The sequence below is a fragment of the Garra rufa genome, chromosome 22 (genome assembly GCF_049309525.1).
Source record: "Garra rufa chromosome 22, GarRuf1.0, whole genome shotgun sequence".
Lineage (NCBI taxonomy): Eukaryota > Metazoa > Chordata > Actinopteri > Cypriniformes > Cyprinidae > Garra > Garra rufa.
This window is the reverse complement of record NC_133382.1, coordinates 21,684,056-21,708,714: the sequence shown is the minus strand read 5'-3', so window position 1 is coordinate 21,708,714 and position 24,659 is coordinate 21,684,056. Positions and strand designations below refer to the sequence as shown.

At 35.7% G+C, this 24,659-nt stretch overlaps 1 protein-coding gene across 6 annotated transcripts in view; it reads right to left on the bottom strand.

The window, feature by feature from the left end:
* The window catches only part of ablim2 (actin binding LIM protein family, member 2), a 98,296-nt gene that overhangs the window by 4,384 nt on the left and 69,253 nt on the right, over positions 1 to 24,659 (bottom strand). For 3 of the 6 annotated variants that reach the window (XR_012341425.1, XR_012341426.1, XR_012341424.1), the window contains 9 exons: positions 24,196 to 24,313; positions 22,201 to 22,434; positions 19,044 to 19,145; positions 16,561 to 16,614; positions 14,698 to 14,741; positions 9,821 to 9,926; positions 7,131 to 7,189; positions 6,052 to 6,117; positions 3,359 to 3,439 (listed from right to left, as the gene is read on the bottom strand). Coding sequence is in view for 1 of the 6 variants with exons in the window: in XM_073828071.1 (XP_073684172.1) it covers positions 3,359 to 3,439; positions 5,122 to 5,129; positions 6,060 to 6,117; positions 7,131 to 7,189; positions 9,821 to 9,926; positions 14,698 to 14,741; positions 16,561 to 16,614; positions 19,044 to 19,145; positions 21,627 to 21,695; positions 22,201 to 22,434; positions 24,196 to 24,313 (933 nt within the window). In the remaining 5 variants the exon portion in view is untranslated. Of the gene's footprint in view, positions 1 to 3,358; positions 3,440 to 5,121; positions 5,130 to 6,051; positions 6,118 to 7,130; positions 7,190 to 9,820; positions 9,927 to 14,697; positions 14,742 to 16,560; positions 16,615 to 19,043; positions 19,146 to 21,626; positions 21,708 to 22,200; positions 22,435 to 24,195; positions 24,314 to 24,659 lie in introns of all 6 variants that reach the window. The other 3 variants (XM_073828071.1, XR_012341428.1, XR_012341427.1) reach the window with 3 other exon arrangements.

Here is a 24,659-nt window from a genome sequence, read left to right as displayed (position 1 = left end):
ACAAAAAAAGCAACATCATAAATCTAGGGCTAACCGTTAGTCAATGACAAGAGGCTTGGTCGACACAAAATTGTATTAGTTTCTTAATCGCAGGCAAAAAAAATCCACATGAAAAGGCGAACTCACGCAGTCAATGACGGACAGATCGTTAACAGCTTGTTTATGTTTTAATACAATACATCAGGCAGGGCATCCAAACAATCGCCTATCATTCATCAACCTCAAATACTGCTTATTATCTATAATTGGTAAGTAGTATCAACTTTTTACCTAGAAAAAATGTGTGCTATTGAAGTGTAAAAGCAGAACAGTAGCGCTGTATGAGAGTCTGAAATACGACGTCATTTTTGGTCATACAGATATAAGTAATACATTTTTTGAATCTGTAAGAACTCTACGTTTATTTGTGTGCACTCACAATAACAACAAAACATTGTACTTTTGTAAAATAATGAAAGCAAACAGGATAGGCTTTCTGCCATTTCGTTCTTTAAACTTGAGCATGTTTAAAAAAGAACCGAAACTCTGTGTATACTTGCCTTACAGACATGAAAAATATAGAGTGAAATGTCAACTTTCAAATGAACCAATTCAAATGGAAAACAAATATTCTCAGATTATGTAATCCGTATGAAACATTCATACAGGCACATCCACTTCTGCGGAGAGATGATGAGTCACCGATTTCATCCCTTAAGCCGAAAACAAAGAAATCGCTAGTTTATCAATAAATTATTATTAAGTTAATGCAGCCTCCTGGTTTTAGTCTGACACATTCATATACTTCTGCTGGTGTACTTTGGCGAGCTTTATGCGTGCGCTTGAGCGCTTATTTTGCTATGTAGGCAATTACAGGCTCATTATTATGATTTAAATGGTTTATTAATAAATTTGCAATTAGTCAACTAATGCTTAAAATGAACAACTACTAGTCGACCATAAACATTTTTAGTCGATGGCAGCCCTATATAAATCACGTCTTAGTGCAATTATCAAACTGCAAATGCTGTGATTTAATTAAATAAACACAAATATTAATATTGCAATTGTAATAGTTGTGCTGTAAAACATTTTTTAAACACTTTTTTTAATTTCACAGTGAAATATTGCAATGATACAATAGTAATACTTCCAAATGTTTTAGATTTTTACTTAACAAATTCTTAGTATTATTATTACTTATAGATTTTTTGATATTGATAAATGATCACAACATTATGACTGAATTGTGCAGCCCTACAAACAAGCATTTAGCAAACCTAAAGCTTTTTTATTATCTCAATTGCATTTTTTAATCAAACATATTGCAACAAAAAAATTTTCCCAAATCGTACAGCCCTAATTTAAAGTCTTCTGAAGCTTTGTGTGAGGAACAGACCAAAAAATAGGGCTGTCACTAACGATTATTTTGGTAATCAAGTAATCGGCTGATTATTCTGACAATTAATCGATTAATCAGAGTGAGGGTTTGAGCTTTTATTCTAAAATCGTGATGAACAGTTAGCATGTTTAGAAAGACATTGATGTATTTTCCTGTGTTTGCGTATTTTCATAAATAATTTGCTTTACAAATCTAATGCAATGACGCACACTCTGTTTTCAGATTAACTTTATAATAAACCCAAACTCACAGCAATATGCAGAGATGAAGTTTAAGGCGTTCCACACATGTATATGACAAGAGTTCGTGTGGAGCAGCATTTACTGTGAACAGAGCCATTCTGACACGCACGTAACCTACACGCATGTAAGGAATCAAAGCACCTATAATAAACCTCCACTGCACGTTTTTATTTAACCGAAGCGTTTGTGAATTCACAATAGCATTATGCTGTATTGTGATTTTTTTGTGGGTTTAATAAGCGGTCTAATAATGCGTTTCATGGATTCTCATCCATGGAATGCACCACTTGCGGCATTTTGCCGGTTACTCGACACGGGCAAATTGCAGTCGAGGACTTATTAAAATTGAGTACTCAGATTGAATGGAGGAATCATGACAGCCCTATTAAAAAGCGTTCAAAAGTTAATAAATCTACTTTTTACATGGAAAAGAACAGCGTGGACATTCTGGTAACTACTTTTGTGTTCCACATAACAATGTCATATGGTTTTAGAAGCCATCGGGGGGGAATAAATGATGACAGAATTTTCATCTTATGGTGAACTATCACTTTAAAGCATGCAGAATAGCTGCATGACATAGTCATCCATTTATAAAGGCCTAAAATAACACTGTCAAACAGCTAATCAAAGCTTAATCAGAACAAACCCAAAGACTTCTGCCAGGAATCTAAGCACTGTTTATTCTGCTAACAATATCTGCATGGCGCTAACGTCATTACAGATTAAAAACAGAGAGAAAAATAATAAAATATTAACAATAATTACAACCATCGATATGCATGTGTCACCTAAAGCTTTGCAATAGTTGACGACATTCATTGCTTTTAGCACAATCGGGATTACGAGCACCACTGGGGGGCTGCGAATGTTGCCAGGCTTTTAAGCCTATGACCTCAATTTGGGTTTAAACCATTCCAGAATGGATTTGTATAAATCTTTATTCTTTCAGGCCCTGTCGTATGTGGTACTGTAACACTTGCAGATGTGTGGGTATCTTGAAAGTCTCCAAACAGATGCTGAAATCACCGTCTTTGGAAAGTTTTGGGTGTTGCAAGTATCTCCCGCTGGGGCTCAAATCATGCTCAATTCAAACAGATGTGACAAGGGCCTCTTACATCAGGACAACAGTCACTCGATGAGACACGCACACACATTTTCAGATACTGCAATTTCAACCGCAGTGATTCCTAGCTAACAGTTATAGGGAGTGGGATCAGTAAATCAACTTCTCTCATAAGTCATGGTGAAGTTAAAGTGAGCCAGACATTTCTCTTCCCTTTTCCATTTAAACCCACTAATAACACTGACACAATGTCCAGGAACACTGAGGATATATTATGTGTTGGCCATGGGCAAGTGGACTGTTATCCAACAAAGCCATAACCTCCCAAACACTCGCACTGGCAGATGTGCAGTCAGGCATGTACGCAAACATACACAACTCTTCGCCTGGCTGCCTTCTTGTGTACTTTGATCAAGACTAATGCTGACAAAATAATAATTCAACTCAAAAAAGCCAACCCATGCTCCATATTTTAAAAAAAGGATGACACGACTGTATTTAAATGTCAATCATTATAAAAGTATCACTTAATCATTACTTGGGATGCTCCATAGTGCACTCAATTATGTACAGTATTTGCACCAAAGTAAAATCATCTACAGCATAAGATTGAGCAAACAGGCCACATAAAGAGGAATACTTAGATAAGTGGTCTACTTAAAATATTACCTCCAGTCTGGTGCGGTCCACATCCCGTGGTAGTTTTACTCGGACTCTGTGGGTCACAGCAAGCATGTCATAGGGATAGACCTGCAACATACGTTTATGTAAAAATTAAGATATTTTAGATGAAATCTAAGAGCTTTCTGACCCTGCATAGACAGCAATGCAACTGACACATTCAAGGCCTAGAAAGGTTGTAAGGACATTGTTAAAGGAACACTCCACTTTTTTGGAAATAGGCTCATTCTCCAACTTCCCCCCGAGTTAATAAGTTGATTTTTACCGTTTTGAAATCCATTCAGCCGTTCTCCTGTTCTGGCAATATCACTATTAGCATAGCTTAGCATAGATCATTGAATCCTATTAGACCAATAGCATCACGTTCAAAAATGACCAACGAGTTTCGGTATTTGTCCTATTTAAAACTTGACTCTTCTGCAGTTATATTGTGTACTAAGACCGGCGGAAAATGTAAAGATGCGATTTTCTAGGCCGATAAGATTAGGAACTACACTCCCATTCCGGCGTAATAGTCAAGGAAGTTTGCTGCCGTAATATGGCCGAAGCAGGCGCAGTAATATCACGCAGCACAACGTGACCAACTGCATGCACAGGGAGCGTTCCTCGTTGGAAGATAACCTAGCTGGGAACTAATTTCAGTCGCTGCATGATATTACTGCGCCTGCTGCGTCCAAATTACGGCAGCAAACTTCCTTGACTATTACGCCGGAATGGGAGTGTAGTTCCTAATCTTATCGGCCTAGAAAATCGCATCTTTACATTTTCCGCCGGTCTTAGTACACGATATAATTGCAGAAGAGTCAAGTTTTAAATAGGACAAATACCGAAACTCGTTGGTCATTTTTGAACGTGATGCTATTGGTCTAATAGGATTCAATGATCTATGCTAAGCTATGCTAAAAGTGATATCGCCAGAACAGAAGAATGGCTGAATGGATTTCAAAACGGTAAAACTCAACTTATTAACTCGGGGGGAGTTGGAGAATGAGCCTATTTCCAAAAAAAGTGGAGTATTCCTTTAAAACAGTCCATGTGACACCTGTGGTTCATCTGTGGTAAAAAGTATTCTTGTAGCTTCATAAAATTACGATTGAACCACTGATGTCAAATGGACTATTTTAATGATGTCCTTACTACCTTTCTGGGACTTGAATGTGTCAGTACATCATTAAAAATATTCTAATATCTTAATGTGTTTCAAAGATGACTAAAGGTCATACGGGTTTGGAACAACAAGAGGGTGAGCAATTATTGCCAGAGTTTTCAAACTCAGTAACTGAATTATTTATTTGTATAAAAATTCATTCAAGCATTCAATTTTGTTAGTAACCTGTATGGACCAAACCATATTCAAAATTATGTATAATTTAAATAATTGTATGGACCTTACCATATTCAGAATTATTAAAATAGTACATATGTAGGAAAGGAAAACGGAAAATGGACAATTTTGTCTTTTAATGTCTTTTAAAACCATCAAAAATGTATTCTGCAACCGATAATTAACACGAAATTATATGCAAGTGAACCTGTATTTAATGCTTTCAGGGTCATATTTACTGTATGTTTTTTTAGGTTAGTTGCGGTTTGTTCTTTTCCTATCCATTTTTGTTTTTTCCTGATCAGAACAGTTCAGTTACTTATTTTGGAGTCGACACCCAAAATGTTTAGAGCTACTGTTCCGCAAAAAATGGGAAAATGATAGACTTGAAAAGCTACAGCATTCCATTATACACACTAGAACTCACCTTGTACTCTGGGAAGTGATGGAAAACAGGAAAGATGTTGAAAAAAGAGAAAGAAAAAAAGATTTTATTTATTATTTTTTGTGTGGAAAATATGCAACTCATCTGTTGTCTATGTACACTACTAGTCAAACGTTTTTGAACAGTAAACTTTTTAACTAAAAAAGTCTCTTTTGCTCACCAAGCCTCCATTTATTTGATCCAAAGCATGAAAAAAAAACAGTCAACTTTTGAAATATTTTTACTATTTAAAATAACTGCTTTCTATTTAAATATATTTTCAAATGTAATTTATTCCTGTGATTTCAAAGCTGAATTTTTAGCATCATTACTCCAGTCACATGATACTTCAGAAATCATTCCAATATTCTGGATTTGCTGCTCAAAAAACATTTATTATTATTATGCTGAAAAGATTTTTGAAAGTAGATTTTTTTTCAGGTTTCAGGTACAGTTCAAAAGAATAGCATTTATCTGAAATAGAAATCTTTTGAAATATTATAAATGTCTTCATCATCACTTTTGATCAATTTAAAGCATCCTTGCTAAGCAAAAGTATTATTTTTCTATCATTTCTTTCCCAAAAAAGAAAAAATATATACTGTCTCTAATACTGATAATAATAATAAAAAAATGTTTCTTGAACATCAAGTCAGCATATTAGAACGATTTCCGAAGGACTATTTGACACTGAAGACTGGATTAATGACGCTGAAAATGTAGCTTTGATCACAGAAATAAATTTCATTTTAAAATATATTCAAATACAAAACCGTTATTTTAAATTGTGAAAATATTTCAAAATGTTACTGTTCTTGCTGTACTTTGGATCAAATAAATACAAGCTTGGTGAGCAGAAGAGACTTCCTGAAAAAACTTAAATTAAAAATCTTACTGTTCAAAAACTTTTGACTGGTAGTGTGGGTTAAATACTCACTCACCTCTCATTCCACTCCAGGATGAGTCATGATCGGCATCATCCTCGCCAAGATCAGCCGCCTGGAAAGAAGCAATGCATGACAAGATTTAGCAATTATATACAGCGCACATTTATTTACAAGCAGAATGCACATTTATGTCTAGATTGCAGTGACTGGTTTTATAAAGGTCACATTAAAAGCTTTTTGGAAAAGTTTCATCATGTCTTTATTGTTTATTTGTCCTACTATCAAATGAAAGTAACAATATCATGTTTAAACGGGGTGGCTGCAGTAAATGTGAAAGTTTTTCTTTCATTTCCTGAGGTTAAAGGTTAAAGTCTAGCACAGACAGAGCCTTGAATCCTTAGCTTGCCGGTGGATTTGGTTATAAATATTGATCTATGACCAGCTCTGTGTTTCACATGCCTTTGTGAGCGCTTGTGGAAAGTAAAGGCGAAACATGACACTAAGTCAACCCAGATTAGATATAAAGAATGGGTAATATTTCTGTTTTCAGGTAGGAAACTGGACACAAAGAACCGTTGCTAAATACTGCCACCTAGTGTACAGGAAAAGCTTTCAGATCATTCTCAAACAAAGAAGACCCTGGCAACTCTGTATGCAAGATAAAAGATCTGAATCAGATTTTTAATAAAGACTGTGCTTGGGATTTCTGCTGTGGAAGCACATCTTGCTCTTCATTACAGAGGATAGTCCATTAAGGGAGCCAGATTTCAAGATCAAAGCAGAACATGGAAAACAGCCAGAGGGTGGGAACAAGACACGCTTCTGACTGCACGCAAGCACAGACACACCCTCTGAGCATTATAGCTTCCTCAGCTAAATCTCTACACTAACTGATCTGTGACTGTGTTTCCTGATGTGTGCGATTACAACAGCTCTCTGTGTCCCAACAGCTGGGTTGGACAAATCCAACTAGGATCAAACAACATTCTTCACTGCTGAGAGAGCGAATGACAGCATTTGTGACCACAGCTCACATATATTCCCAAAAATCACACACAGATGGCGTGTTAAAAGGTTTGTGGGGTGCTTTGTTTGTGTGCAGATATCAGGTCTTACGGGGTTTACCTTGTATATGCCATTCCGCCCATATCCTGGCAGCGAAGCAGACTTATTGTATGGAAAGTCTGCAAAACAGAATTCAGAAAGGTTGATGGCACTTTACTCTAGCATCATGTTCAAGGGGAGGACTAGCAGAGGTAGTTTAAGGAGGGTATGAAACATGCATACAAAAATGAACAGAAGAAATTGTATCACTCAATATTAAAGGAGTAGTTCACTTTCAGAACAAAAATGTACAGATAATGTACTCACCCCCTTATCATCCAAGATGTTCATGCCTTTCTTTCTTCAGTCGTAAGAAAATTATGTTTTTTGAGTAAAACATTTCAGGATTTCTCTCCATGTAATGGACTTCTATGGTGCCCCCGAGTTTGAACTTCCAAAATGCAGCTTCAAAGGGCTCTAAACGATCACAGCCAAGGAAAGAAGGTCTTATCTAGCAAAACGATGGGTTATTTCTAAAAAAAATTACAATTTATATACTTTTTAACCTCAAATACTCGACTTGTCTAGCTCGGCAAAACGAGTGTTTGAGATTAAAAAGTATATAAGTTGTAAATGTTTTTAGAAAATAACCCATTGTTTTGCTAGATAAGACCCTTGTTTCCTCGGCTGTGATCATTTAGAGCCCTTTGAAGCTGCATTTTGGAAGTTCAAACTCGGGGGCACCATAGAAGTCCATTATATGGAGAGAAATCCTGAAATGTTTCACCATTTCTTTACAACTGAAGAAAGAAAGACATGAACATCTTGGATGACAAGGGGGTGAGTACATTATCTGTACATTTTTGTTCTGAAAGTGAACTACTCCTTTAATATGGCAGCTGTAAGAAAATATAAATGTATACATATAAATGGATCTTAGCAGTGTGTAAACAACCACCCTACGCTAAAAAAACCATCCCTTTCTCTTTTTTTAACTGAAAACTCAAATTCAATTATCAAGCCGTATTGATTTTCTGAGCAGTATGATGTCACAATGTTCAAGCCCCGCCCATGACTGCTAACGGACTGTCCCGTATTAGCATATTTCCGCCCTCAGTCAGTTTTCCGCTGTCCACCACTTTCTTCATGCTCGAGCAGCTGTGGTGACAACAATGTCTCATAAGCAATGCTGGTGTTTTGTAGTTGGAAGTAAAAGTGAACTGACATGAGACCCACTTAATACAGCTAAATTAATTTATTCATTCATCTGCGCAAAACATTTTACTGCAGATTGCCTTCTGAATGAGAGACAATTTAAGGCAGGTTTTGCTAAAAAGTTGAAACTCAAGGATGAATCAGTACCCCCCACTGTTTGTGATTCAGCTGCACCTCCAAAAAAAAGTCTCACGCAAATTGCCTTTACTTTTCCATAAAAGAGAGGAGCGGGGTGAGCAGAGCTCATTAGCATTTAAAAAGATATGCACTGAAACAGGTCGCTGTAAACAGCTGTTTTTGACAAGGTAAAAAGGGTGTTGTTTTACACTACCATTGAGGAATTTTAACCCATGTATTTCATGAAGACCCTAAAGAATCATACCAACTTGTGGAAAATTGGCATCCGATGTCCCTTTTAACAAAACATACAAAGTTTTAACCATATGATACAATCGTTATTAGAATTCATTGTTACCTACGTAAAAAATAGCTGCTCTGAGATGTTAGTAAGATGGCCACTGAGTGAACTGATGTGACTTGCGATGTGAGGAAGTAGTTTTAACTAGTATTTTTTCACCAATGAAAACTAAACTATAACGAAACAAAAACTCATTCTGAATAACAAAAACTATGATGAAAATCTATTGACATTTTCAGCAACGATTAAAAAAGAGATGACAATGTTAGGGAGGGATGATTTGGGAAAAGATTCATTTAGAGCAAATCTGCGTGGTTAGGAGGTTAGATGCATACTGTATCATAGGCTATTGATCTATTGGGTGGGACATAAGCTAGCATACATTTGCTGTACGTCTCATAAAACATTAAAAAATGTCAGTTTCTGGGAGTAAGAGAAGAGCAGGCATATGGATAAATTTGATGACGCAAAACTGATGAGAGTAACACAAGTAATCTCGCATGAACAGAGAAATACAAACAAAAATGATGTCAAATTGTCTGTTTTGACCAGTATTTGCGTAAACACACTTGGTTACGTCTTACGTGAACATAAACAGAATATCGGATGTGTATCAGTACACTAAATCCTTGCATTCAGTTTTAAAGGGACAGCAGCCTAATTAAGTTGCTATTGTCTGTGGCATTGATGTTAATCAAGCAACAAAATAAAGACAGAAAATCACTCACTGCTCTTGACTGAATCACTTTAGTAGCCTTAATAAAGATTAATCTAAATTTATTTATATAAAATCAAGAAAGTATGAAGAATGTGGTAAACAAGTTGCTCTAAAGAATGCATAAATAGCCTATATAGCATTGACATTTCACTGAAAAGAAGGCCTTTTTGTTTCTTTATGAAAAGTGGTTTTATTTAATTTTAATATAAAATCGTGTGTCACATCTACTGTAGATTTAGTAGACTTAAATCTTATGATACTTAGTCGACTAAAACTAAAACAATTCAGATGACTAAAATATGACTAAAACTAAATGGCATTTTAATAAAAAACTATGACTAAAATTAAATCTAAATTTGCTGTCAAAATGAACACTGTAAGGACGTTTAGATTCCATGAAATCACTGATTGGCTACTCACTAGGTTGAGACATATCGGTGGGTAAGCTGTGGGTGGAGGTCCTGGGGTCCAGATCTGGAGACTGTCCATCAATCTCACTCTTCAGATTCATCCAACTTGTTCTGGTCTATTGACAAACAAAAAGAGCAAGAAATACAATCACATAAAAAATTGAAGGGAAAATAGAAAATATTTCTAGGTTTGATTACATTACAGTGTGCTAAGTGTGCTATTAAGATATTTGTGATGAAATCCAAGTGCTTTCTGACCCTACATAGATATCAGTGGTTCAACCGTAATTTCATGAAGCTATGAAAATACTTTTGTCCACAAAGAAAACAAAAATAATGACTTTCTTAACAACTGAAGCAAAAACTAACATGGAAGAAAAGAATGGTTAAATATGGTCATTATTTTTTGCTTTCTTTGCACACAGAAGGATTCTTGCCTTTTCATAACATTACGGTTGAACCACATTTTATTAATGTCCTTACTACCTTTCTGGGCCTTGAATGTGTCAGATGCATTGCTGTCTATGCAGGGTCAGAAAGCTCTCGGATTTAATCAAAAATATCTTAATTTGTGTTCTAAAGAAGAACGAAGGCCTTATGGGTTTGAAAAGACATGAGGGTGAGTCATTAATGACAGTTCTGTGGTCCTTCTTCTCTTAGATTTATCAGCTTCTTTTGACACTATCAACCATTCCATATTAATAAATAGACTTGAATCTTGGGTGGGTCTCTCTGGCACAGTTTTAAAGTGGTTTCAGTCATTCCTGTCGGATAGGAAATATGTGGTCAGACTAGGAGAATTTTTCTCTTCCTCTTCTTCTTTCCCCTGTGGTCTTCCTCAAGGTTCTGTCTTAGCGCCCACTTTATTTTCCCTATATATGCTACCTCTAGACTCCATTTTTAGGAAACACGGGATGTCATTTCACTTTTGTGCTGATGACACTCAAATCTATCTACCTTTTAAGAAAAACGATCCTTTGGCCATGAATGCTCTGTTGTCTTGTTTAGATGAAGTTAAATCTTGGTTATTTCAAAATGTCTTATCTCTAAATGAAGAAAAAACTGAGGTGATAGTTTTCGGTCCATCAGATAATATGAAGGCCTCTGATTTTGACCTAAGACCTTTATCTGCTTTTAGGTCCTCACAGGTACGGAATTTGGGTGTTTTGTTGGATGACACGCTAAAATTTGATAAACAAATTTCCACCGTTATTGGATCTAGTTTTTATCAGCTCCGCACACTTGCAAAAATCAAACACTTTCTCACCGACAAGACTCTGGAGATGACCGTCCATGCTTTTATTACGTCGCGTCTAGACTACTGTAACTCTTTATACTGTGGCATTTCTAAATTGCAAATTGCCCGTCTTCAATTGGTCCAGAACGCCGCTGCTAAGTTTCTTTTAACCCTCTGGTGCTCTTCGTTTAGCAGTCACACGTGTGCTCTTCGCGGTCAGAAGTGACCGGACACCTGTAACGCATCCTGTAATTTTTTCAGTAAAACCATTCCAATTCATTTTTGTTTAATAATATTTTTTCTTTTTTCTTTTGCATTTTGAGAGGGTTTTGTGGTAATAATGAATATTTATGCTGTAATTAATATCCATTTTTTTGCCATTGAGAATAATAAAAATTTTTATTTTTATTTTATTTTTTTAATGAATGCAGTATTTCAGGTTGAAATAGAGACTCAGCCATTCAACACTAATTTTTGAAGGCAGATTAGTGCCATCTGTTGGTAAAAAACGAGAAAAACATCTGTAATGGCAGGTGTAACTTGATGCCTGTATAGTTCTCTACAAAGCAGCTTGTGAATTGCCTAGTTGTTTTTAGACAATTGATTCAGCATTTTTATTAGGTGGAATAGTTGAACATACATTTAAACAATCTCAAAGACTATTTCTTATCCAGTTTGGGATAGTTTTTTGTTATAAATATGATTTGAAGTGTTAATTTTTTGTATATGCAAGAGAGTGTGTGTCTTTTGCACTCTGGATATGTAATTTTTTTATACATATATTTTTATTTTATTTTACATCTTCTCAATTTGCTGTGTTTCAGTTCATTTGTGCATGTGTGTGTGGATGTGTCAGAAAGAGACAGAAAAATTCTGTACATTTTTGTATTTTTGTCGATTTCCCATTCATTTCCTGATGTCAGTTCATTTTTGACCAAAGAGCACAAGTTTTTTTTTTTTTTTGAATCGTGCCCTCATTTTTTGTGTGTGTCCATAAAAGTCACTGAATTTGGTACCGTTCTGATGAAGCTGTGATTTAAAAAAAAAAATTCAAAACCGAAAATGTTTTGGTCAAAAGTGACCGAATAGAGGTGAGTATATTAGTGTGTTTGTGTGTGTGTGTGTGTGTGTGTGTGTGTGTGTGTGTGTCTGTCTGTCTGTGAATGGGTGTGTTTTAGAGTGTCACCCCTTCACTGCTGTGTACTTTTTTTCAGCATTGTGGAGGATTTGTAGATTGTACACAAAAATTCTCTGAATATTTGTATTTTTGTCGATTTCCCATTCATTTCCAATGGTCGGTCATTTTAGACCGAAGAGCACAAGTTTTTATTTTATTATTATTTTTTTTTAATCGTGCCCTAATTTTTTATGTGTGTTCACATTCCAAATGCCATAAAAGTCAATGAATTTGGTACTGTTCTGATGAAGCTGTGATTTTTTGAAAAATTCTAAACCGAAAATGTTTTGGTCAAAAGTGACCGAATAGAGGTGTGTATATTAATGTGTGTGTGTGTGTGTGTGTGTGTGTGTGTGTGTGTGTGTGTGTGTGTGTGTGTGTGTGTGTGTGTGTGTGTGTGTGTGTGTGCGTGTGTGTGTGAATGGGTGTGTTTATGAATGGGTGTGTTTTAGAGTGTCACCCCTTCACTGCTGTGTACTTTTTTTCAGCATTGTGGAGGATTTGTAGATTGTACACACAAAAATTCTCTGAATATTTGTATTTTTGTCGATTTCCCATTCATTTCCTATGGTCGGTCATTTTAGACCGAAGAGCACAAGTGTGACTATTTTTTTTACGACCACTTAGCCTGCTTGAATCATGCCCTCAATTTTTTGTGTGTGTTGACATTCCAAATGGCATAAAAGTCACCGAGTTTCATATCGTTCCGATTAAGCTGTGATTTTTAAAAATTCAAAACAGAAAATTTTTCGGTCAAAAGAAAAAATGGGATTTGTTTTTAAATCGTTGCATCATCAAGCACCCATTTACCAATCCGAATTGCTCCACCAGTATATCCCCTTGAGAAGTTTGAGATCCTACGACCAGAACCTCCTTTTAATTCTACACTCTAGACTCCAGCGTAGAGGTGACCGTGCCTTTTCAGTAATTGGGCCTCGTCTTTGGAATGACTTGCCAGTTGAGATCAGAACGGCTCCTAGTTTGATCATTTTTAAATCACTTTTAAAAACTCATTTGTTTTCAACGGCCTATTAGGTTTTATTTTGTCTATTCCATTTCTTATGTGTCTTGTTTCCTTTATTTCTTCTTGTGGATGTCTCCAAGCAGTGTTGTTTTTGACAACCATCTTAGATTTAGTCTTAGTTTTAGTCTTTTGGACTAAAATGCTTCTTAGTTTTAGTCAAATTTTAGTCACTTCTATATGTGATAGTTTTAGTCCAATTTTAGTCGACGAAAAGTCAAAAAGGTTTTAGTCTAGTTTTAGTCGACGAAAAGTCAAAAAGGTTTTAGTCTAGTTTTAGTCAAAAAAAAGGGAAAAAAGTAGTCTTTTAACAAATTAATGTAGGTCAGTAAGTATTTTGCTGTTGGGTAGTGTCACTTATAAGTTCTGAAAATAGCAGATCTATAGTTCAACACAATGTGAGCTTCCGGATCGACTATTTTCACCAATAATTACAATAATGAAGGAATGTTTTAGAACATAAAAGACAAACAAGGATGGAATGCTAAAACGGCTTGCCATAGCGTCAGATACTTTTTAAGTCAGGGGTTTGGTGTTGTGGACTTTCGCTCCGCCTCCCTCACATCCCTGCACCAGTAGGAAAGTCCACAACACCAAACCCTGACGCTGATTGGTTGGAACACTGTTTGTTTTTCTGTGGAATAGTTGATAGCGCCGATTGTTTTTTTGGCATATCTCGGACCCTAGGCTGACCAGAGAGACGCGGTTTTTTCACAGACAATTTATGGGGCAGGCAGCGAGCGGATCGTGAAGAAAGGTCAGCTGAAATTGACACTTTATGTTTTAGGCTAGAAATCGCTGATACAACCTTTAATTGGCATGCACAATAAGCGGAAATGTCATGCATTTTAAACGTCTGACGGACCACCCACTAACATTTTCGTCTATTCTCGTCTCGTCAACGAAAACTCACACACGTCTCGTCATGTTTTAGTCATCAACGAGCCATTTTTATCTCGTCATCGTCTCGTTATCGTCATGAAAAAAAGTGGCGTCAACGAAATGATTTCGTCATCGTCATCGTTGACGAAAACAACACTGTCTCCAAGTGTAAAGCACTTTGGTCAGTCTTGCAGCTGTTTTAAATGTGCTATATAAATAAAGTAAACTTGAAACTTGAAACTTGAGAATTTTCATTTTTGGATTAACTATCCCTTTAAATGTATTGAATGTGCATTTATTGAAGAGTACACTTTCATGACTATGTTTTTAACACACTTAAGTAGTCTTGTAAAAAATTACTTGTAATAATGCCAAATAGCTCTAAGTTCAGCTAATTGGAATTATTATAAATTTAAATTGTAATTCATTTTTATATGAATTATAGTAAATATATAATTTCCATAATAAGTAACAAATGTACTTTTTCCTTAAGGGTAGGTTGGATTAAATTACCAAAACAACTTGATACTACAAGAATGGACAAACACACACAGAGCGTATATAAATCACCTTTCTGTCTACGTCATCACCATCTTGCCAGGAAGTTCTGGAAGCTGCAACATAGTGAGAAATTATAAATACATCCTAAAGGACATTTTTCACTGTTTGAGAAAGTGACCGACACAAGTTACATCATGCAGGGTACTACACACACACACAATAAAATAACAGAACAAAAATACTGTTATATACTGTTATCTAATTTTTTTCAGTGTAGCTTGATTTGATTTTCACTACAGGAGAAAAACACAAGCAAGTGACACAAAACACAATGTCAAGGAGTAAGTTCAGGAAAAAAAGGTCAAATAAAACCGATTAAGTGATTGATACTTGTACCACTCACAATGAGCTTTACAAATGTCTTTAAACCAATCACAATGGATTCCACAAATGCCTTTGACATTTCACCAGCCCAATGAGCTACACAGACACCATGTTTGTTGAACATCTAAGTTACAAACCATAGACAAATGGGAAACTATGAATACTGCAACTGACACATGAGTATGAATGGATGGACAGAGGCACGAAAATAAAATAAAGATCTAAATAATATATCTGACTGCTGTTTCCATGTCAGGATGAAAAGACATGTAGGATCTTATAGATGAAAACATCATATCAAAGGCATTATTTACACTAAATGTACACAACCATTCAAAAATGCGGGGTCAGTAAGATTTTTTTTAAAGAAATTAATATTTTAATTTAGCAAGGATGCATTAGATTGATCAAAAGTGACATGAAAATATTTATAATGTTACAAAAATATACTAAATTGCAATAATATTTCACAGTATTACTATTTTTGATCAAATGTGACCCTGGACCACAAAACCACACTGTAAAAAGTTGTCACCAGTTTCAACTTAAAAACATAACTGCCTTAACATTTTAAGTTAAATCAACATAAAACTACAAGTAATTTCAACTCATAAGTTAAATCAACTTAAAAGTGCAAGTGATTTTACCTAATTTTATTGTCGTGAGTTGAAATAACTTAAAGTTTTAAGTTGATTTAACTTGAAAATTTTAAGGCAGCTGCTAAACTTAAGTTTTTAAGTTGAAACTAGTGAAATCTTTTTACAGTTCAGTCATAAGGGTCATTTTTTTGGAATTGAGATTGAAACATCATCCAAAAACTGAATCAATAAACTTTTCATAGATGTATGGTTTTGAATCTATCTATTTGAAAATCTGAAATGTGAGGGTGCAAAAAAATCTAAATACTGAGAGAATCGCCTTCAAAGTTGTCCAAATGAAGTTCTTAGCAATATTACTAATCAAAACTTAAGTTTTGAAATATTTAAAGTAGGAAATGTACAAAATATCTTCATGGAACATGATCTTTACTTAATATCCTATTTATGGCATAAAAGAAAAATCAATAATTTTGACCCATACAATGTATTTTTGGCTACTGCTATAAATATACCCATGCTACTTAAGACTGGTTTTGTGGTCCAGGGTCACAAATAAATGCAGCTTTAGTGAGCATAAGATACTTTCAATTAAAAAAAATCTTACTGACCTTACAATTTTGGTGTATGTGTAACATCAAGTAACAAACATCAAAACAGGTATTATCTCTAAATTAATAGGCATTAAATAAACACATTAAACATGAAATATGACCCATAGCATGTGGTCAAGAACCAACAATTAGGTACTGACTGCTTGATAACAAGTACCTTGTCAAAGCCAAACCTTTTTCTGAGATTTGTAAAACCTACAAACAGTTTGGAGCTGAAATGGAAACCAGCAGACAGAAGGAGGGTCAAAGGTTACAGATCCATGGCAGCAGGTACTGTACCATGGTGACATGCGTAACATCATGCAAAAAAACATGGTTGTACGGAGACTGGACTGTACCATGCTGTTTGTAGATAGGGGGCTTTCTATAGATATTATCTTTGACTTTAGTCTCTGAGAATGGAAGACAAAGAGAGGAAGAGAACAAGAAAGAAGATGAATAAAGAAGCATGAGTTATTAGAGGATGGATTGGGGGCAAAAGAAAGGGCAGAAAATGACGCTGTAAAGGATTCCAGATATTCTAGTTCATTTCATTCATCATGTTCATGATTGGCATGCATGATCAAGCATTTTGCCTTTGATAAAATCTCCGGCTTTGAAAAATGGATTTTCTGCAGTCAGAATTTTGTATAACATTATAAACAATGAAAGCTCTATTTCATTTTCAACTTCGAAGATAGAAATGTCACCTAAAATGAACAAAGCCAAGAGGAAAGCAGGGAGATAAACGGAGTAATTGCAATGACATAATGTCTTAATAATTGACACGGCATGTGTATCTCCGCAGCTTGTTTAGGTCATCCCAAACCTCACGTCTGCTTCTTAACCATTACTTCAAGAAAAAAAAAAAATCAGTCATTTAATGTAACACATGTGGGACATTTTAAGAGCTGTTTCAGCATCTGCCAGCATTGGAAACAAGACGTCATTACAATAATGGGCAGAAAACATGTGAAACTGATCATTAGAATTATTTCAAACACATCCAGGGACGAACAGTGACAGTAAGAAGTTTCTTTTATACTAAAAATAGGGATTTGCTAACAATAATAACTAATAAATGTACTAAATCGATGCAAATGATGCACAAAAATGACTTCCACAGAACAATATGAAGGCAGAATATGAATAGGATCTATTCAGTCTGCCAGAGTTTTTTATGAAATAGAGACAAATGTGTGTTGAAAAAGAGAATTTAACATTGTACAAAAGTGAGGACTAGGGCTGGGTAAAAAATCGATTCTCATTTTTACGAAACAATATTCATACTTCGATTAGTTTAGCCTGTTTTCAGTTAACGAATGGAAAATTGTTGCGCACATCCCATCCAATAAATTGCAATAAGCTTTGTGCTTTGTTACTTTTGATATTAAAAGCATTTCATATTTCAAATTCTGTCCATTTTATTACAACATTTAAAGAATAAATATTAGTTTTGGTGCTGTGTAATGTGGAGTGAAAATCTCTAGCGCCTCAGTTCAAGAGAAGCGGCAGCGCAAAACGCACACATGAACTGATAGTGTCCTCCGCTTTAATACAGTTACAGCATGAAATAAACATGAATCAGCATATGAAGATATGTTAAACGAAACAGTACAACTTGTCAAAATCTGTATCCTGTCTCATGTAATTGCTCATTCAGTGTTTCAAACATGGATATACGGCAGTATAACAGCTTGTAAACAATGTTACGTAATGTCACATTTACCTTAAAAAAAAAAAAAACATATTCAGTGACCATAAACATGTTAGTCAGCTAGAAACATTAACTCCAGAATGGGGCAATTTGCTAAATATATGCACCATATAAAGTATTCATTATATTTTTTACTGTTCTTAAGTATTTAAGTTTGAATAAATCTGTAAAGTTTTTTTTGACAACCACTATTTAAATGTTTAGATTTTTTAAAAACAATGACTGCATGATTTTGAGATCCATTTTTTCACACTGAGGACAACTGAGGGACTCATATGCAACTATTGCAGAAGGTTCAAACACTGATGCTCCAGAAGGAAACACAATGCACTGAATTTGAAGATCAGGGTAAATAACTTATTTTGTTTTCTCCTGTAGCTTCTGAAGGGCAGCACTAAATAAAATAAACATAGTAGTTAGGTAAAATAAGACAAATATACACATTTTCATTCTGTTCAAAAGTTTTCACCCCCAGCTTAATGCATTGATTTTCTTCTGAAGCATCAGTGAGTGTTTGAATCTTCTGTAATAGTTGCATTTGAGTCTATCAGTTGTCCTCAGTGTGAAAAGATGGATCTCAAAATCATACAGTCATTGTTAGAAAGGGTTCAAATGCACAAAAATGCTGGAAAACCAAAGAATTTGTGGGACCTGAAGGATTCTTCTGAGGAACAGTGGGTCAAAAAAACTTTAAAAAAAAAACACACATTTTGTATGATACCCTCTTATTTTGGTAAAATAATTTTGCAGATTCTGCAAGGTGTATGTAAACTTTTGACTTCAACTGTATGTAATTTAACTTAAAGTTAACTTTTAGTTTAGTTTAGTATTGTAATTTTAACCTTTAATATTATAATAATGTAAATTAGTACTAACAGACTTTCATGTATATTTTACAGCATTAGTTGAGAGATTTTTTTACTCGTTTTTACTCTGTACCTGATATATATCCAAAATAATCAGAATTCAATAGAATCGGAATCAAATCGAATCGCAAGCTTGTATAGCATAATCGAATCAAATCGTGCAATTTCTGTCACATCCCAGCCCTAGTGAGGACAGAAGGGAAGAAAAATACTGCTGATTTGCCATAGGTACCTAAAGAACAAGAGTTTTAGCACCTACCTGGGATATGGAAATGCCGTGGGGCCGCCACATATGTAGAAGAAGGAGATTTGCCATCAGAGTAGGTGGAGAGACTGGGGGTACTCCGACCACTTTCACTACCTCGGGGGGTGAAGGTCATGGCGACACAAAAGCGAAAAGGAAAGAGAAGAAAAGTTAACAGGGTTGCCATAATGACGATACATTTAGTCTTAGATCTTCCAATGAACCTCACAATACAGCCTGCTCTAAAAAGTATAAATTTGTCTTTGTGAAAGTATATTGTGTTTACACTAAAGGCATCTGTTCAGCAGAAAAACTCAAATTTCATTGCTCTGCTTGAACTGAATGGAGTCAATATGAATTGGACATTGACAGAAATGACTGTCACTGGCAGGCTGAATTGTGATGTTACCATCATACTCAGGGGAAAAATATCAAGTATTCATTATAACAATCTTTTACCAAACTGAGAGTAAAGGAGAGAGAGAATCTCTTTTTTCAAACGCTCTTCTAAATGCATGCAAAATGATTGCATATGTTGAAAGCCAAACTACACATAAACAATAATCTTTCTCTGTCTCCTTTGTCTTTTCTTTCTCTCTTTCAGACACACTTGCAACTGTTCAACTGTTCAGACACATGCACACACCATTTAACACACAAAGTGCTGTTAGTAAAAATTCACCCTGTATCAGGGGAAAATCTTCCACACATCTGGAGCTGGGGGAGCAGGAAATTCTCATAAAATACACCAAATATACACAAATCACAACACTGGAGCACACTGTGGAGTATGACGGTCTCGATGCTCCCATTACTCATTCAAATATGATTTTATGGATTGCAACGCCCTGCTCATGTCTGCTGGGTGTAATGCAGAGTTTATTTCATCACTAACACATTCTGTAAATGACTTCTATCTTTATTTTCTATATCTTAAGTAGAAACCAAACTCAGAGGGTGATATGACACGTGTGATTTTCCTCTTGTGTGGCTACTTTACCAATAAGAAGTCAATTAGAAAGCTAAGTGAATCATAAACGGCACACTCCAAACGCAACCTCAGTGTACTTTCATGCAGCATTAAAGGGTTGGCCTGGAACTGCACGAAGCCTAAGTTTATGCCACTGTGCCTGGCAAACTGACCCAAAATTACAGCTCATCAAGTTGCCCCTTTAATCTTCTCCTGCAAACTTTATTCCAACTCTGTCTACTTCGTGCAGAGAAACCACAAAAACCCAAATCTCTTTCATCATACTTTCCTCCTCTTCACAGATGCCTTATCTTTATGAATAAATGCTTGCCAAATATTCTAGATATACATAGATTGCACAGTGGGGTCCAAAAAACTGAGATCAAAATCAGGAATTTGTGTCTGTTATCTAAACTGAAAATGTACAAAAAGTTTTAGGATTTTGAAAACCTTTCACACAAAGTTATGATGTAAAATGAAGAAATACACCAGTTAAAAGTTTTTGAACAGTAAGATTTTATATGTTTTTTTAAAAATGTCACCAGCCTGTATTTCTTTGATCCAAAGTACAGCAAAAACAGTAACATTTTGAAATATTTTTACTATTTTAAATAGCTGTTTTCTACAAATTACTAATGTCTTTATCATCACTTAATACATTTAAAGCATCTTTGCTAAATAAAAGTATTTCTATAATTTCTTTCCCAAAAAAAGCTTTTTATTTTAGATAAGTGCTGATCTTCGGATGTTTTAAATATAGATAATAATAATAAAAAAATGTTTCTTGAGCAACAAATCAGCATATTAGAATGATTTCTGAAGGATCATGTGACAGTGAAGACTGGAGTAATGATGCTGAAAATGTACCTTTGATCACAGGAATACATTTAATTTTAAAATATATTTAATAAAAATAGTTATTTTAAATAGTAGAAATATTTTAAAGTTGTACTTTGGATCAAATGAATGCAGGCTTGGTTGAGCAGAAGAGACTTCTTTAAAAAACATTAAAACCTTACTGTTCAAAAACTTTTGACTAGTAGTGTACTTCAGATTTTGCATTATTTCTAGTTATTTTCTAGATCAAATCACTAATCAGAAGTTTGTGGTATTGATCTGTGCTCTGAATGATTTCTAGACATGGTCTCAGACTTTTGAACTCCATTATAATTTCACCTGCAAACTACCTGTCTAAGTACGAATGTTAGGTCAAATAGAAAACTTGAAAATGCTGAAAAGAGAGAAATGACACCCACCAAGTAAACAGCAACATTAACACAAACATACAAACAGTCACTTTCAATATCAGATGTATGGCGGAAAATTTCACCTTAACAGATGAAGCACAACATCAACTACAATACAACAAATAAATGCATATCAATGCTCGCCACCAACGTTCACATTTGTCTTGGTGCATTAGGTTACTGTTTCAGCTCAAATATATTAAATATCAACAAGTCTCCATGCAAAATGACTAGACAAAACAACTCTGTGTAAACACAATACCAGCAAGCATAAAAAATGGATTGGTCCAAGGACTGAACCTTGCGGTACACCTACAATCTCACATCACTGTAATACACTGGTGATACACCGTGAAAGAGAGACTGCTTTGTAGGGTTTACCGTGAGAAGAGAAATTGAGGTGCAGGGCTGTCCTAGGCCTACTTTCAGACTTTGCTTCCTGTTTGAATCCTGTCTCAATCCCTGTTCAGGAAAGGTGGATGAAGGATAGGGTAGTAATTTCATGTCTGTAATTCACTACCCTGTTGAAAAAAAACAGCAGTTTTGAAGCATGGCAGCTGGATTGAGCAGGTTTAAGCTAGTCTTTAAACCAGCTCATGACCAACTAAGAACCAGCTTAAACCAGCTGCCATGCTTCAAAACATACTTAACCAGCATGTGCTGTTTGTTTCAACAGGGTAGTCCTTCATTTTGAATGCAAACCCTTATAAAGCACAAAGAGTTTTGGAGCTTGATCCATGGCTCATTTGTGTTGAAAACCAATGCCAACAGCAGGAACGTCATGCACTTTGTGGCATTATGTTCTTAAAACAGCATTTTTAGTACCGAACTCAATCACTCATACTGTCAGTTGAAAGTGAATCTAGTACTAACCAAATTCTTGACCATAAGTTCACACACGTTCAGCATGTGGTTATTTGTTCTGGGCAAAGGCCTGCAGGCAGAACTGTGGTACCTCTAAAGTAAGGGATGTAGTTGTGCTGTTGGAGTAAAGCCAGAGTAGTGGGGTTGAGGGGCAGGGCCACGCCACCGCTCCCAGCCTGTGGTGTGTTTCTACCACTGCCGCCGTACAAAGGCAGTGGGGAGGAGCCTCTGGCACTACCAAGGGCGCTACTCCTCCCCGAGGTTGGAACAGGCAACAGGTTGGAATTTTCTGGATGAGTGGTGTATTTGACACTCAGATATTGCTCTGAGCAAGAGACCCAGCCGGTCAGGGAAGAATGGCAGTAATATGTGATCAGCAACTACAGTTTGATGAATGATTCTTGAATTACTTATTCTGCATCAAATCAATTTATTGTGGTTTAGCTCTGTTTCACATCTAAACAGATTTTAAAACACTGGGCATCATACACTTACCAACTCTGTAATAGTCAGAGAGAAAAAATTAGCCATCAGAGACTAAACATCAGCAGATGACTTATGACGGAGGCGTATGCTTTTATGCTAGTCTCACGAGAACCAAGTTTTGTTTACAGCAAAGGAAAACCAGTCTCCTCCTGGCTTATAATGAAATCCTCTGACATTTATTTTTGCAAATTCTTGTTTTGTACTTCTAATCTGTGACTGTCTCCACTGCACTTCTGCGTTCGTCACCACATTCGCCAATGCTCCACGTCATTTGCTAGAACGTAACTCTCTCTTGTATGTGCGTATAACAGTTAGCGCAAGCTAGAGATTACGGTTTATACAAAAGAGATTACGGCATTCACAAATGCATAGATTTACTTCAGAAGGCCTATATTAACCCTCTGGAGCCGTGTGGAGTACTTTTTACGATAGATGGATGCACTTTATCTGTGGATGGACTTCTAAATCTCAAAAGCCATTCATTGCCATTATAAAGCTTGGAAGAGCCAGGACATCTTTTAATATAACTCCAAATGTATCCATCTGAAAGAACAAAGTCATTTACACCTAGGACGGCTTGAGGGTGAGAAAATCATAATTTTCATTTTTGAAATCCCTTTAAAGGTAAAGTTCACTTCCAGAACAAATATTTACAGATAATTTACTCACCCCCTTGTCCTCCAAGATGTTCATGTCTTTCTTTCTTCAGTCTTAAAGAATTTTTTTCTTGAGAAAAACATTTCAGGATTTCTCTCCATATAGTGGACATCTATGGTGCCCGCGAGTTTGAACTTCCAAAATGCAGTTTAAAAGCAGCTTCAAAGGGATCCCAGTCGGGGAAGAAGGGTCTTTTCTAGCCAAACGATCGGTTATTTAAAAAAAAAATTGACAATTTATATACTTTTAACCTCAAATGCTCTTCTTGTCTAGCTCTGTGTCAACTCTGTGTATTCTGGTTCAAGACAGTTAGGGTATTATGAAAAACTTCCATCTCATTTTCTCCTCCAACTTAAAAATCGGCCTACAATGCTGTTTTACCTTTTTTTTATATAAAGGGCAGTTTTTCTTCTTTGCACATTCACTTTGTAAACACTGAGTCGGTACTTCTGTAGCAATGTAGGACGATTTTGAAGTTGGAGGAGAAAATGAGATGGGAGTTCTAGACCTAACTGTCTTAAACCGGAATACACAGAGTATACACAGAGCTAGACAAGACGAGCATTTGAGGTTAAAAAGTATATAAATAGCCCTTTTTTCTTATAACCGATCATTTTGCTAGATAAGACTCTTACTCCTCGCCTGGGATTGTTTAGAGCCCTTTTAAACTGCATTTTGGAAGTTAAACCTCATGGGCACTATAGAAGTCCTAAAATGTTTTCCTCAATAAACATAATTTTTTTACGACTGAAGAAAGAAAGACATGAACATCTTGGATGACAAAGGGGTGAGTAAATTATCTGAACATTTTTGTTCTGGAAGTAAACTTCTTTAATGTTTAAAGATCTATTACATCCAAATCACTGAAAAGACTCATTGATAGTTACACAATAACTGTGCAGGAAAGAATGACTATCATCATGTACTGTATGTAGATTGATACCTGGTCTGCTGTAGGTCTGGGGTGAGCGGGAAGGTGTATAGCGGCCATAACCTCCTAAAGAGCTATTGGAGCTGGGGCTGGAGGGCCTCCTCTGCCGTGGAGACTTTTCTCCATCTCCCTAGAAACAAACAGACTGTATTTCAGTATGAAATTGAAAGTGTCAGACAGTTAAAAATGGTAAACGGTAATCACAATGGCACTGGAACAGAGGAACAGGAAAGGAGGAGACTACAAAGCTGAAAAAGAAACACAGATGTGACCAGTTTACAATAATCAGTCCTAACTAGTAATAGGCTGATCATTGAGTTATACCACAGAGTTTTCAAACTGAACATGGTGAAAAACACAATACTGTTCATGTCACTAGACCACAACTATTCTACTTCACAAACAACGGTTCACAAAATGTGAGGAAACACAAGGTCTCATTCACTAATCATGCACATATTTGTGTGTAAAATATC